General features: G+C 33.8%; 1 protein-coding gene across 1 annotated transcript in view; it reads left to right on the plus strand.

The window, feature by feature from the left end:
- Positions 1-17,086, plus strand: part of LOC108361531 (uncharacterized) — a gene marked incomplete at its 3' end in the record, with an annotated part of 57,054 nt that overhangs the window by 28,210 nt on the left and 11,758 nt on the right. Inside the window, exon 3 of the mRNA XM_017614162.1 lies at positions 11,034-11,350. Coding sequence (XP_017469651.1) covers positions 11,034-11,350 — 317 coding nt within the window. The remainder of the gene's footprint in view (positions 1-11,033; positions 11,351-17,086) is intronic.

The raw sequence follows: 17,086 nt of genomic DNA on the forward strand, positions 1-17,086 counted from the left end.
AAAATAAAGATAAATATGAAGAAAAGGATGAGGTTAAGATCGATATTGTTATCGATATAAAACTCCATATTTTTATCGATATAATAATCGATAAAATAATCTATATTGTTATCGATACTGTTATTGATTAAATAACCGCTATTTTAATCGATATAATAATCAATAATAATAATCGATATTGTTATCGATACAATAATGGATATTGTTATAGGTATTATAATCGATTAAATCAATTGATTTTGTTATCGATTTAGTCGTTTATATTTTTAACGATATGTACAATAACCGATACTGATGATTTATATTTATCGATGAATTAATCGATCTTACAATCGTTGTATTTTTCTATATGTTTATGGATATTGTTATCGGTATTTTTATCGACACAGTTACCAACAGGGTTATCGATATACTAATCGGAACATGGAATGTGATCACATTACATGACATCACATAATATGATATCACATCACACGATATCACGTGACATCCAATTATATGGCATGACATCACATTACTTGACATCACATGATATGACATCGTATGGTATGACATCATATGACATGACATCACAGGATATGACAACACATGACATGACATCCTATCACATCACATAAAATCACGTCACATCTTATCACGTCATCGCACCTCATCTCATCTACGTGAGAAAAAAAGAAAAGGATATAAGCAAAGATGTGAAAGATAAAAACAAAGATGAAGACCAAGGTAAAGTTACCGATTTCAAATCCAAAAACACCATTGGAAAAGTAGTTTTCTGTAGATGAGGAGAGTTTTTATAGTTTCGAAATTGGTTGAAAATCGTCGTTTAAAAATTTCCATATTTGTGTATGGTTGTTTTTGCAACCTATTCAATTTAAGCGGTTTCGCATTTGGTTTTACTTCGTATTTGAAATTAAACTTTGAAATAAAGATAAATATGAAGGTGAAGAAACAAGTGATAACGATGAAGACAAAAAAAGGCAAAGAAAAATGAAAGAGAAGCGAATGAGAAATAAAATCATAAGAATTAGGTTAACAGAGCTGAAATTTTCCGATAAATCAGCCATAAAGGTTACTGAAATTTATCGAATCATCGAAGTTTATAATTATCGAAATTTATCCATGCTTATTAAGTTATCGCACCGTATCGAATTATTCTGGTAGAGTTCTGGAACTTGGTATGGAGATATACGAAATCAATCGCATACTGATGAAGGGCAGCGTTGGAAAGGGGGGCGTGGCACCTTCCATATAAATCGAATTTTTATACTGCATATCTCTGAAAGTATTCATGGTACAGTACTGGAACTTCGTATGGAGATATGTATATAGTTGAAATCAAGCCCATACTCATGGAGAAAATTTGGCTATTTGAAAAGGGGGTGTGAGGCCTACAAACGTACCGACCTTTAGCTATCTTTGAATGTATTTATAATTCTTCTGTAGGTGTATTTGTGAGTGAAATCCTCCTAAATGGTTGTACGGATTTTAACGAAACTTTTTGTGTGTGTTTGAGTGTGTCTCTGGATGGTTTAGTAATTTGAAAACTGCAACAAAAAACTTATTTACGTACGAATGTATATTGTTATTGTTCTCAGTTATGCTATTGTCGTATTCATATCGCGCACCATCTTCAAAGGGACACCACTCAAGAATATTTAGGTCGATTTTTATCCATAAATCAATTCGTAGAATTTATCTCCAATTAATGCAAATATTTTTTCCTCGATTTTTGAGTTTTACCTCTTCTGAAGATGGTGTGCGATATGTCTTTTCACAAAATAGAGGACCACATGTAGGAATGTGCGTATATGCACAGATCTTTATCTACACTTATCAAATATGCACATATGCACTTAAAAGTGATGTACCTACATATCTATCGTTACAAACAATAACCGTCTAAGCCGAATTAACCCTGGCATTCAGTAAGCGGTCAATAGCCACTAATTGTGACTTTTGGTGGTGAACTTGGATTTTGAGACTATTTGGTATTCAGTACGTTGTCTCACGTCTCTAGTGTCAAAAATAAGTCACTAATTTGTCAGCTGGCTGAGAGCAGGTCACAAAAATAGAAGTATGGAGGAAAAGCTTATTTCTTTCCATTTTATTAAAAAAACGCGAAAATGAAGCGAAGAAATTTGTTCAACAAGAATTTCATTAGGAAACAAACCAAAATGCTTTAATATAATACAAATGTATTGAAAAAAATTTTNTAAAAAAACGCGAAAATGAAGCGAAGAAATTTGTTCAACAAGAATTTCATAAGGAAACAAACCAAAATGCTTTAATATAATACAAATGTATTGAAAAAAATTTAAATTTTTTGTTTTTAAAACATTAAAATCTAAAGATTGTTAAAAAAATAAAACTAATAAAAAAATTTAAAAGTACTAAATAAAAAAATAAAATAAAAAATCCTCTACGGCCGAGGAATACTTGAACCGGGACCCTCTCGGCTGCCAGCCTAATGCCTTGACCACTCGGCCATTGCGACTCTTTGAGCGGCGCGGGCAAAAGGCATACATAAACACTATCAGTTGATTGTCTGGTTTGCTTTCACCACACATTTTTTGTGAACTTTTTGTGACTCTCTCCTACTGAATAGCCAAATTATCTCAAGTCACAAAAATAGTCACTAACAGCTAATCTCAAATTTAGTGACTTGAGATGAGACTGAATTACTAAATCCCAGGGTTAGAATCGTATGCGAATTGCCTGCATGAGACTGTAGTCGATTTAGGCGGCTATTGCTTGTGACCACAGATATATTTAGAATTTTGATCTCTTTGTTTAATACTTGCGGCCCTAAAAAGGGCCTTATGTTAATCGGATGAACTGATGAAAGCTATTTATATTTTGTCAGACACTATACCTTGTACATTAGATGAACATTAATATGAATCGAAGCGACATCAGACAGTTGCAGTTTTCTGAATCAATACAAGTTAATCTAGGTCAGTATTTTTGTATATTTCCTTTTTTTGTGCGGGCTTTTTCAATTAGTTTTTTATTAAGTTTTCTTTTCACAAAAAACATTCTTGCCCTAAAAAATTTTTTTTTTTTTACTTTAATGTCGCAATTTATACTGGAAGCTTGTTCAATATGTTTTTTTTTTTTACAAAATCATTTGTAATGAGCAAACCATATTCGTTCATTGCTCTGAATACTGATTATAGATTGCTTATATGTATGTTCCATCATACTGCTGCTAGGGACAGATAAACCTCCTTCACTTAAGTGTTTTACCCAAGTGTAGGACGGATCATCTGCGCCTTTGAGTGAGGTGCTGGGCATATCGTCTCGTAATCGGTGGGATATGTATTCAGCTAAATTCTCTAGACCATCATACTCTAGATCCTGAACTCTGCTGGCTCTATATCGATCGGCCATTCTTCCGAAACAACGTTTTTCAGTATGACACCTATACAAGCAAAGATTAAATTATATTCTGTGATAGCTAACAATACATTTTTCTTTGCCTGTAAGAGGGGATTGCGACATTTCTAAGTCGCGCGTATCGTCTTCTTCCACATTCGCTGCATTCGTTATGACGCCTTCATTGCATCTAAGTAAATATCCTCGTAGACGATATTTGAACTCTTGCTGGTCCGGGTGGTCATGCAAACCGCCCTTGGCTCGAATGACTCCAAAGAAATTTTCCAGCACATTCTGGTTCAAGTGATATGTTAAAATATATTTAACATTGAACCGGGTTTGAACTCTTCCATATAACATCTTGAGCGCATTGTTCGACTGTATGATACCTGCAAGTAAATATGCGTCTATAAATATTACAAAATATTTGTTTAAAATCACATATGTATATTAGACTGCATCACCAAAGAAAGTTGCGGTTTTCCGCCGGGATTACAAAATTTATTATATTTTAAGACGTCCACCAAAATATTTCTGAAAAATATTAAGATTTAAGCGATGTGAAAATACCTCCAAAAATTGAGTTTTTTATGAATAAAAATAGTTTCTTAAAGAACTTTTTGAAAAAAGTCCCCTCAGATGACAAAACAAGTTAGGCTTAAAAATTCTGCATAAAAATATTTAAAAATCTTTTCAACGGAATCGTTATAATGAGATTTTTGATGCTGTTTTTTTTACTTTTTTCACAGATTGATTTACGAAAAACTTAAATAACTGGGCTAAAACTATTCTGATTTAGACTTATGGGAACTCGGTAGAAAGGTATTTTCCCACTATTTTTATGTATGTGCAAAAAAAGTAATTCGTGTCCCAATATTTTTTTTTTCAAATATCAACACATCTTAATTCAACTTTGAATGATATTCGTTCATCCTACTTTTCTCTTTCATCCTTTGAATCAGTTTATTAGCAAAGAAATAAAAAAAATGATATCTCACAAGTCTAAATCGGGAGAGTTTAGGCTCAGTTATTCAAGTTTTTCTTATACCAATCTTTGAAAAAAGTTGCAAACAGCATAAAAAATCTCATTATTACGATTCCGTCCAAAATTTGTTTTAAATTTTTTAAAAATATTTTTACGCAAATTTTTTAAGCTTAAACCGTTTTGTCATTTGAGGGTATTTAAAAAAAAAAAAATCTTTAAGAAACTATTTTTATTCATAAAAAACTCCATCTTTGGAGGTATTTTCAAATCGGTCCAGCTCACTTAAATCCTAATATTTTTATCGAAATATTTTGGTTGATGTCTTAAAATATAATAGATTTTATAATTCTAATGGAAAAACAGTAACGGTTTTTTTTTGTATGGGGAGTGATGCAGTCTAATGTATATACTACATATATAAAGGCAAAAAAGTATTTCATTTACTTTATGTATGTGTCTAAATATACTATNTTTATCGAAATATTTTGGTGGACGTCTTAAAATATAATAGATTTTATAATTCTAATGGAAAAACAGTAGCGGTTTTTTTTGTATGGGGAGTGATGCAGTCTAATGCATATACTACATATATAAAGGCAAAAAAGTATTTCATTTACTTTATGTATGTGTCTAAATATACTAATTTACCTCTTTGAAATGGTAACAAAGTTTGTCTTCGTATCACCCTCATACTTTTCACCATTTCCCTCATCGCGTCTAATATTTTGACCTGCTGATCAAATGCTAGACCGTAGGCGTGACACCGTGTTCTTGAGTCTGCGTGTGGAGCCCTGACGTTCATCACGTCAAACCAATCGTTAGTCAAAAAATCGTATATTTAAAGCGATATAATTTAAAATATACGTAAATATATAAATGGCTGCTTAAATGTCCCAAACCTGGTGCCCTCGTAATTGCCTGCGCCACNATCTTTGGAGGTATTTTCAAATCGGTCCAGCTCACTTAAATCCTAATATTTTTATCGAAATATTTTGGTGGACGTCTTAAAATATAATAGATTTTATAATTCTAATGGAAAAACAGTAGCGGTTTTTTTTGTATGGGGAGTGATGCAGTCTAATGTATATACTACATATATAAAGGCAAAAAAGTATTTCATTTACTTTATGTATGTGTCTAAATATACTAATTTACCTCTTTGAAATGGTAACAAAGTTTGTCTTCGTATCACCCTCATACTTTTCACCATTTCCCTCATCGCGTCTAATATTTTGACCTGCTGATCAAATGCTAGACCGTAGGCGTGACACCGTGTTCTTGAGTCTGCGTGTGGAGCCCTGACGTTCATCACGTCAAACCAATCGTTACTCAAAAAATGGTATATTTGAAGCGATATAATTTAAAATATACGTAAATATATAAATGGCTGCTTAAATGTCCCAAACCTGGTGCCCTCGTAATTGCCTGCGCCAATGTGTGTGAAAACAATTTCGCAGCCGTTTTCACTTTTTGCCTTTGGGGTCCAGCTACGTTGATGTGGTTTGCTGAAATTTTGTGAGTTATTGTCAAATCCTTCGAGGTACATGACAATAACTCTGAAATTATTTCTTTCTTCACTTCTTTGCCTTTTATCATGAACCCTTGGTCGAGGAAGTGATTGCGTAGTAGCTTAAGCATGTGAGGAACGTCTGCAAACATAAAAATTTGTTGTTCGTCAAAAACAAACCTATAATGGCGTAATATGTTACAAAATGTGAAATTAACTAAAAAAGCAATTTATAATTTGTTAAACTTACCACGCAGCGTTGCCATTTTAGCCGTTTTCCGGCTAGATTTAGCCGGTTGCGACAGCAAACAGCCGGAAAAAATTCGATTTAGCCGGCAGCCGATTTTTTAGCCGTTTTGCAAAAAAAAAATAGCCGTTTTTAGCCGATTTTGCTCTTTGCCTTATTTTATTAAAATTCAAATATACAAGTTTTTAATTTTACAAATTTAGTGCTCCAAAATCTATTAGAAATGGCTAGTCTTATCTCTGAGAACATTTTCATGTCGGACTGTGTTATATAAAATTGAAAAACAATCAGATAGTGAGCCGATTTCAATGTTTTTTGTTTTAAGCGAGTGCCCCAAATACACATAAACTGGGAGGCGTCATTTTAGCAGATTAAAAAGTTACAAGTTTTGATGAAATTTTGCAGAATTTTCATAATTTTTACAACAAGTGTGAAATCTGTTTGTAGTATATATTGTTTGTTAAGTAATGAGCTACATATTCATAAAAAATAATAAATATTAAATAAACTAAAGAAAAATAGGCAAAACTTGCTTCAATTTTGCGTCCCAGTTTATATTTGGGAGAACGTAGCGGGAATTTTCTTCATAAAATTTTTGTTATGAATGTCTCAAATTTAGGTGTGAAGTTTTATTCGCTACACTTTGAAAATAAAAGAGCACGAATTTCGATGTAGAGCAAAACTCTCTGGGAAGACAATACATGGTGCAAACATACTTTTTAAATTTTATAAAATAAAACTGCAGTAGTTTTCATCTTATGTGGATAATTCTTGTGACAAATACATAGTTTCGTGCTTATATTTTTGTATATATATTTTTAGCAGCACCACATCTTTATCAGAAAATTCCGAGAATCCAAAAATTGGTACTGTTACAAGTTGCAGGCATCATTTTAACTCGACCTCTTTCCTGTTCCACGGATAATGGTACATCTTTCAGAGGTTTAAAGATATTTTGCGTCAGCAATTTGTTATCAACCTACGTACCCTACCTCGGAAAAGCAAAAAACTTTATATTCGAACGTTTGCTCAGGTGTACCGAATTCTGGCAGTTTGGAAACGCGCAACACTTTTAATATTTTCATCCAGCTTCAAATTTTTTTCTACTTTTTTAAGAAAGAAAAATGTTTCTGCTAGTGAATCTGGTGGCATGATTTTAGTTAAATGTCATAAACTTGTTAAAAGTGAAGTGGTCGGCAACAACAACGAATGTCAATAAATTAAACGACCTTCTGCTTTCACAGCTTTACGTGTTCATTTCTCAAAATATTGCCCTCCGACTAATCAAAAGTGTCATACTCTCAGCTAATATAGCAATTTTGCGGGACAAAAAGCAACCTACTGAAAATGATCCATTATTTATTAGAAGGCAAAATTGTTTAATAGAAAAGAAAGCGCCATAAGTTTGTAATTTATCTCTGTTTTTATATTTAAGTAATACAAACATGACTTCTGATGTAAAGCTTAGCTACGTATAACGACAGTTTCCTTTGTTAAAGAAAAAATAAAGTGGTGTACAGCTTAGCTACGTATAAATAATCTTTATTAACCAAAAAAAATTCAATGGATTTACTACTCTTTCTAATTGTAGTTTATGTATTTAAAAAAAAAAATTAATTCTGGTTGAAACATTTTAGCCGTTTTTAGCCGTTTTTTTTGTCCAATCTAGCCGGTCGCCCTGAAAAGTTCTGGCAACACTGTTACCACGGCCTGTCTTCGTGCACTCCGAGCTCGTTAAGCAGAGGCCTGTTTGTGCGCCAAGATCGCACACAACCGCTACAACATTGTACCCGCAATCTTTAGTTTTTTGTAATATATTACAAAGCACGTCGTTTGTCATTTTGCAGTCGAAGTCGTAAAATACCGGCTGTTTCCATTTAGATACCAGTCCTGACGAATAAAATGAATGTAAAAATTTAAATTTTTATAAATCCTTTGTGCAAGATATACATATTTACCTCTGAGCATCGCTACCTGCATATAGCTGACAGGTTCCAGTGTTGAGTCCGACGAGGTATCATAACAGTTAGTCTGACTGACCATCTCGTCGAAACTGAAAACACACACCTTTTGAATAGTATTAATTTGCGTGGAGGCATTTAATAATTTCAATACCGGCTTTATCAAACCTCTGGATACGTGTATTTTTTGTGCCCATTTTTGTAGCGTGCGAACGCCTGGTAGCTTAAATAAAACCTATTTTGTACATTAGTTTAAAAGCTCTTGGACTGGCGGCGTACAACGTGATGGAATGCGAGATGTCTTCTTGAGTCCAAGTAGGTTTCCTAATGCCGTGCTTCAGTTTCGCAACCTGACCCTTCGTGAAAATGGTCTGCAATTTGCTCTCCATGTTTGTACACATATTTTCGTACTCCTCCAAGCGCTTTTTTAGCTGTTGCACCTCATAGTCGTGCTTCTTATTCTGCTTGTCGTACTCTTGCTGGAGTGCCGCAAGTTCTGTGTCCCTCTTTTTGTTATCGATTAACAGAGTCTTGTTTTCTCGCTTCAGTCTTTCTCTACGTGTCATAAAATAAAAAATTTAAACACAAGAATATGCCAACATGTTTATATTGCCTTATAGTTTTTACAAACTTACAGTTTTGCTTCCAGCTCCTCAACTTCCTCCAAACTGCTGTCGTAGTAGAAGACTTTGCGAGAAGTTGAAGTCGTGTGGATCTCGGAAAGATTTTCCTCTACTAGGCTATTTTCCTTATTCTCCACATTTTCGTCAATCGGAACAACGTTGGCACTGTTATTCGCCTCGGCTATAACAACTTATTTGCAAATATAAGTCGAAACTTTCTTTAAACTGAAATTGTTACCTTCACTGACTGCAGCATATTCACTCTGCTGAAGTAACTCGCTGACAATTTGTTTGTACTGCTCGCGCTGTACGCTTTTGGCACGCTGGGAGGTTTCCCCATCCTCTGGGTAAATGCTGGGCACAGCAGCGCGCTTTAAAAGGAGTTTGTTTTGAAAATCCTAAGCGTTTACAAAAATAATATTAAATGGTATCAATTTAGAAAATACACAATAAATTACCCATTTCGAACTGTAAATTGTTTTCTATATCTTCACTAGAAAAGTGCTTCATGCACACGTAGCTCAATTTGGGATTCAATAATGCACTTCCTCGCCGGCAGAACTGCATCCACTTTTTGACGAGAGCTTCGTCCATAGGAAACGAAAGCTTATATCGCACGCTTGCCTATGATTTTCACTATCACAATCTGCCACTGCACACTTCATTTTGCTTTAACAAAAGTTTACAAAGTTTAAACAATCGCTTTAAACCGCTTAAAATCTCGCAGAAATAACACACAAATAAATTGTTAAGTTCAAAATCAACAATTGCACCAGTGTGATTCTGTCAAATTCGTTAAGAGAGGAATAGCGGTCCGAAATGGGCGCAACCTTTGTATTCTCTGAATCGTGAGCGCAGTGTATGTGAGTACTCGAATTAAATACACGATAATATTGTGTTTTATTTGGTGGGGCTAGTGGGACCTTCGCCTGACTCTGGATCGGCTGAGCTCACCTCAGCCTTCGACAAAACCCACCTCATAATGCATAAAAACTAAGAAATTTTCTTAAAATTTCATACCTTTCACTTAAATTTATTTGAACAAATTGAGTCATGCTTGAAATATAATACCGGCGAACGGCAAACTTCGCCGAATTGGGCGATGCTGTCGTTCACCGTTCGCCCAGCTGGTCGCCTTTATAGTTTGGGTGACCATATTTAGAAAAAACTAAACCATATTTAGAAATGAGGAAATGATAACAAATATGAATGTAAAACAAAGAAAGATTAATAATAATAATAGATTGGCGCTTGCACATATGTTAGTGTTTGGCCGAGCTTCTCCTCCGATTTGTGGCGTGCGCCTTGATGTTGTCACACGAAGCGGAGGGACCTACAGTTTTACGCCGACTCCGAACGGCGATTGTATTTTTATGAGAAGCTGTTTTTCATGGCAGAAATACACTCGGACTTTTGCCATTGCCTGCCGAGGGACGATTACTGTTAAGAAAAAACCTTTTTTCTATATTGTTTTGCGATGTTGCTTTGACCAGGGCTTGAACCCAGGTATTGTGGAGTGGAAGCGCGCACTGCTTACCACTACACCACAGCGGCCGACAGAAAGAAAGATTATTATTATTTATTTTGTTTCAAGCCAGATTTAACGAATCCACAACTATATTTTTCAAACAACAAAAATAATTCGTGTTTGTGTTGTTTTTTTTTAAAGCACGCACAGATGTCATCGCCCAGCAGGGCGATAGAAATATATCTATCGCCATGAAACGCCGCCGAGCGAACTTCGTATTTCGCTTTANAGATGTCATCGCCCAGCAGGGCGATAGAAATATATCTATCGCCATGAAACACCGCCGAGCGAACTTCGTATTTCGCTTTACTGTGTTCAATTTCATATGCTTGCGGGTGTTCTAATTTTGACAGTGCGAATTTCACTGTGGTGTGCTCGCCGTTCGCCGGCATTGTATATCAGCTGTAAAGGCGGGTTCACCTTTCTTGTCTGGAAAACTTTTTATTTGCTCTCAAAACATTTTTGCCGGAGAGGGTGCTGAAGTACGGTTCTCCGTTCAGTTCGGCACATTGATTTTGTTCTGAGTAAATACTTGCATATACATACATTCATACATATGTACATAGGTAAAAGGCTTACGTAATTCTCATAAATTAACTATAACCAATCAATTTTAAATTTCTCAGAGTGTTGAAATTAAAAAATAATAGTTTTGTTTGACAATTTTCCTATTTTAAATTTTGACAATCTGATTAATTTTCAAAATTGATTGGGACAGCGGACATTAGATTTGTATACTTATAGTACCTGAATTTCCTATTAATATTTCTCTTTTAACACCATACATTTTTCATGATATTTTAGTTGCTCGCATGAATCAGGATTTGCCAGATACTCTTCAGAAATGGCACGAATTATCCACTTTATTGGAAAGAAATCAGACAGCGGCTACTATTCGACTATATGAATTGGAAAAAAGAGTAGAAAAGTTGCGAACTAATTTCATAAAATATAGAGCATTCGCAGATACTCAGCAAAATTATGCCAAGGAAGAAAAAATAGTGGCAGACTTCGGAGCGAAAATTGAAGCGATAGTGACTGACATGGAAAAATTTAAAGATCACTATTCCGACATAGTTAACAAACAATCAAGAATGCAAACGGATCTAAATGACCTTAATGTAAGTAATCTATAAGGTCCCGCTTGGTCGTACTTTTTGAGTAAAAATAAAACTGTAATTAAATTTTTATCCATATCAATCAATTACCACGAATTACCACAAAGTGATATTGTTTGCAACTTATGTTCATTTATTTATTTTTAATAATTTCCATTTAAAACATAATTCAATCTATAACAGAAACAACCTAAATAAAAGTTTCAAAGCGTGCACAAATTTAAAATTGTATTCAAATTTCAAAATATTTTCATCAAAATTTTAAAAATTTAATCAGATTTTTAGCGCATTCAATTTTAGCGTAATGGAGTGNAGTTTCAAAGCGTGCACAAATTTAAAATTGTATTCAAATTTCAAAATATTGAAATTTTTATTGAAAATTATTAAAAATTATTGTTGATTTCTTAGATTTTTTTTTTGTGGAGGGTGTTGCGGATTTTTCTTCATAATAAAATAGATTCTGATCATGTTATATGGAAGAAAATGCGCAACACCCTGCAGAAAAATAATTTTAAAAAATCAATGTCATTTTTGAACGACTTGTACTTTATTAGGCTAAAATAGGATGCGCTAAAAACTGCATACATGAAAATTTTCTAAATATTCTGATTAAAACTTTTGAAATTTTGATGAAATTTTTTTGAAGCTTGAATACACGAAAATTTTTTAATATTCTAATTAAAAATTTTGAAATTTTGATGACACTTTTTTTTTAGTTCAGTTAATTTTTTTGAATTTGTGCAAGGTTTGAAACTTTTATTTATGTGGTTCCTATTATAGATTGAATTATATTTTAAATGAAAATTATTAAAAATTATTATTTAGCAATGTTCATTGAGCTTGATGCCGTTTTATAAAAAAATATTATGAAAAAACAGCAATAGTTTATAAATGGATTAGATTTAGATTGACGCTTACACATATGTTAGTGTTTGGCCGAGCTTCTCCTCCAAATTGTGGCGTGCGCCTTGATGTTGTCACACAAAGCGGAGGGACCTACAGTTTTACGCCGACTCCGACCGGCGATTGTATTTTTATGAGAAGCTGTTTTTCATGGCAGAAATATACTCGGAGATTTGCCATTGCCTGCCGAGGGACGACCGCTGTTAAGAAAAAACGTTTTTTCTATATTTTTTGCGATGTTGCTTTGACCAGGGCTTGAACCCAGGACCTGCGGAGTAAAGCGGGCACTGCTTCCCACTACACGGCAGCGGCCGCTACTCCATTTCCGTCTTAAATAACCTAATGAAAGCATTGGGCCTGTTCGAGACACGTATCTAATAAAAGCGGCATTACTGCCGCACGGATAAAAATCAATTTGCAACTCTGTTTAGGAAAATTATTATTTTTATTATATTAAGTATATTTATTTTATACATTATTTTTAAATTGAAAATGGAATCTCATTGGTTTTTTTTTTGCCAGTTCATCTAGCACTTGCTGAGGATTAACCTGCAGATCCAGTACGTTTAGGAGCGCCAACCAAACCAATCACTCCTGCCCAATGCTACTGCGCAAACAGGTCTTCAACCTTCGAAGTGTTAACCTATTTTCAAATCTAAAAAATGGTCGGATAAAGACTTTTATCACCCTGATTCAAGGTGTCAACAAAAGTCTCAGGTAGCTCTTTTTTTAATGTTAGACCAGTACCTGAAAGAAAGGCCATCGTTAAAAATCAAGTTTTGAAGAAAAAAAGGTACACCTGCACCACATTGTAAATTCAGCAATGAAATCGTCTGTCGCTGTTTGATAGACATCTAGCCAGTGTTTTTCAAACTCTTGTTCCTTTTGTTAGAAACTACTAGGGTCCAACTTAAGAATTTTCTTTGGCAAGATGTTCTGAATATTTTTGAGTAGTTTTTTTTTGATTGACAAATCTCAAATTTATTTGATCCAAATAATGATCAAGTATGGGAATAAAAATTGGGTAACGAAAAAAGGGGTTTCTACGCTTCCGTCGTAATTTGTACGATATACTCGACGTGGCACACTTTTAGTTAAGATAAGACCAGTCTTATTTGCTTCCTCCTCAGCTAATTTGAAGATTCTTTTAAGGTTTTCTTCTGCATTTTGTCGCATATCGGTTAGTTCTGTATACACATATTTGACGTAATCTACACAGCGGCTGAAACCACACTCCTTTTCGTGCAGTGGCACACTGAGAGCCTTCGTTAATGCAAAAATAGGCTTAGTCGTGGTAAGTGCAACTACAAATTGGGATTGTCTTATTGAAGTGATTAACATATGAGGCGAAGCAAATGTGTTCATATAAGTCAAAAAACAGACTAAGGGAGTTAAGTGTTCCATCTAACGTGTTTCGCAAAACTTTAGGAGACGTGTTTGTTTTGCAGTTGGACAGCACTTTTTATCCGATTTTTTAACACCTGAGCTGCTTTTGTAGACTGCCGGAATAAATTTACAATTTCTTTCATGGTGAAAATGCGGTTTTTTATAAGTGTTATTTTGCATGCATGGCCCAGTTTAAATTATGGTTGGCGCAATCGACATAATAAGCCGTATAAAGCATATGTTTACGGTTCGGCAAACCATTAGGCGATTGAGTTACATACATAGGTTTGGTTAGAAATCAAACAATAATTTCATTTCATCTTACTAATTTTCAGATATACATATAATTTATTTATTCCTTTTCCGGTAACACCACCTTATATGAATTCGCGCTTCTAGCATCCATAGGACCGGGTTGTAATGGAAGTAATTGTATGTTTAGCAAATAAATGCAAATGTTTATAATGCAATCAATATATCCTTACGAATTCGCCATAACCAAGGCAATAAGTAACGCTTGAGGTTTTGCTTGCAAAATGCATTTATTTAAGTTGAAAGAAGACAAATTCCTTTGTTCGGCATTTATTCTTACCCGCTTTCTATCTTCCAAGGCGAATTCATATATTCTTATCACGAATTCATATATTCATGTGGTAGAAAGAGTATAAAAACATAGCATTACCTTATAAATTATACGCACCATTATCACGTTTATGCGTAGTCCAATGCACGAAATCATTTCATAGATCTGAGTAAAAACTAAGTGCATCCCGGGATCCCGTCTGTTTCGAGGTCCCAAAAATCCCGGGATTCTTAGCAAATAATCCCGAGATTTTCGGGATTTGTAATTTGCACTGATGAAAATAATAGAAACTACTTTTCTTGACCAGTATTGGGTATATTTCTTTTTTTATTAAATAGTTAATATTTTTTTATAAATGTCAACATATTCGCGAAGCGCTTTTAGTTTTTCATTCTGGCGTCAGTAATTCAAAAATTATTTAAAAAATTCAGAGAAATGTGCTTAGGGAAGAAGTATGGACATCAAATTAAAGAGGAAATTCTGCAGAATTTAAGCAGATTCAAGCTTTTGTTGCAGAAGGACTGGTAAGTATTGAAAAGGTCCTTTAACATGTTATTCTTTAAATTTAGAAGTATTTGTTTTTGAAAAGATTACATGTTAAGGACTTATATAAACTCGATAACATGCTCGAATTTCGTCCTTCGAACTTTATCAGCTTGAAAAATTACCTATTCGTCCGTGTGAATCCAAAAAATTTTAATTTGTTTAATTTCTAAAGAAATTTCCTTTTGCATTTGGTACCCATATTTTTATTATACATTGCATTGAATTCTTCAAATAATTTTTGGAATCAACCATATCTTTGATATTACAAAGTCCTTTAAAATAAATCCTGACGTCAGACGGAGAAAAAATAAAAATGCCACTTTAATTAAAAAAGTAGGTTTCAAACCCATTTATTTATTATTTATTTTAGGTGCTTCTCAAGCAATATAAAAGCAATTCTTTCGATTTAAGTTATTGAAAAGTAATGAATATCTAAATCCCAGAACTATGCCAGGGATCCCGGGATTGTGATAACGACATACCGAAAATCCCGGGATCGGAAAAAGCTGAAAAATTAACGTCCCTAATACCAAGGAAAGACGAATTCATACAAGGTGATAACGGGGGCACAAAACCTCCTCTCGAAAATTACACGCACAATGACAAACATGAACAAATGTACAACAAACACATAATTTTTGACAATCAGTAAAGTTCGCTTGATATCAACGAGTAGCTTTGCTAGCTCTAATTAGATTTCCCTGCAAGACAGCTGAGCATCAAATAAGTGCTCATTTTATCATTATCACTAATTACAAAAGTGCTTATTAAAATACTCATTTTTGTTCAGGCGATGGGATAAAACTGAGCACTTNTCTGCTCTGCTCTAGAAACTACCAAACTGCTTATTTTCGTTTTTATAAACACATCAGTGCTAATGAATAAAGTACTCATTGTTGTCATTAGTAAGTCCTCATTGCTAATAAACAAACTACTCATTGTTGTCGTTATAAACTCCTCAGCACTAATAATCATTTATTTAAAAAACGTTTATTAATACTAAACTCTTATAGTACATATGTTCAAACAAATAACATACTTTGTACATATCGATGGTCCTGTGCAATAACGACACAATTCAAAATTCAAAAAATAAGACCCTTACTACTGTTAAGTGGCTCATATATCTATCTAATCCATGTCGAATCCATGTCTAATATTTAGTACTTACTTTAGCAATCCTTACTGCTTACTTTAGATAAGGTTGCAAATGGATTAGACGAGGATTACAGACAAGAGCCACTTAACAGTAGTAACAGTTTTTATTTTTTGAATTTTGAATTGTGTAGTTATTGCAGAGGACCATTGATGTGGATGTGTATAACATTGCTGGTGCCGGCGTTGAAGGTGATATTGGTGGTGGCCTTAAGTAATAGTGGCGATGTTGAAGGTGATTTTTCTGGTAGAGGCGTGGAATGTTGATGGTGCAATTTTGCTGGTGCCGGTGTTGAATGATGATGGTGGCGATACTTCTGGTACCGGTGATACGATGTTGGTGGTGGCATTAAAGGTGATGGAGGAGGTGCGTGCTATATCAGCTGGTGACGGCGTTAAAGATGATGGTGGATTTTAATTTTAATTGTTGCAAGTCTGTAATAACGAGAAAATTAATTAAAATGCACAAATTAAGTAATTTACATATGTATGTACATACCTTAAAAATAATGATGCAAAGTCGATGGCAACGGGAACATAAAATGAAATTTGAAAAATCTATAAAATTATAAAAAAAATTTCATCAAATGTGACATTTTTTGCGTTGTATAGGCTTACAAGTATGGAAAGCGCCATTTTGTTTGTTTACATTTGAAAACAGCTGAGATTACCCGATTTTCAATTCTCTCATTCTCCGCACAGAGTTACATTCAAGTTTCAGAAAAAACTTTAAAATGTAAATTGAGAAATATTTTAGAAAAATGTGTTTTTATTCATTTGAATTCAATAAAAAAGAAATTAAAAATGCATGCCAAGTCTTGCATTTCCAATAATAACGATAAATGTGTATGTTCCAGGCAATAAATTAAAATATTTGTGAAACTTATCGTTTTGCGCTAAAATACAACAATGTGTGTAAAATTCGTTGTCATTGCTTCTGTTTTGAATATCATGTTCGTGCCTGCCGGTGGAAAAAATAGGTAAATTTGCATTTGTTTTCAAGAAAACATATCAGTTAAAATATATTTCTTTCCAGAGCGACATACGGACAAGTAAGATGATAAATTTGTATGATGAATATCGCGGAAAAACTTTTGTATCAAAATTTCTATTCTAATTTGCATTTGAATTATGATATCAACAGGGATGCTTTGGGACGTATTTTT

The sequence above is a fragment of the Rhagoletis zephyria genome, unplaced genomic scaffold (genome assembly GCF_001687245.7).
Source record: "Rhagoletis zephyria isolate East Lansing unplaced genomic scaffold, Rhagoletis_zephyria_1.1 Rzeph_scaffold_00785, whole genome shotgun sequence".
NCBI lineage: Eukaryota > Metazoa > Arthropoda > Insecta > Diptera > Tephritidae > Rhagoletis > Rhagoletis zephyria.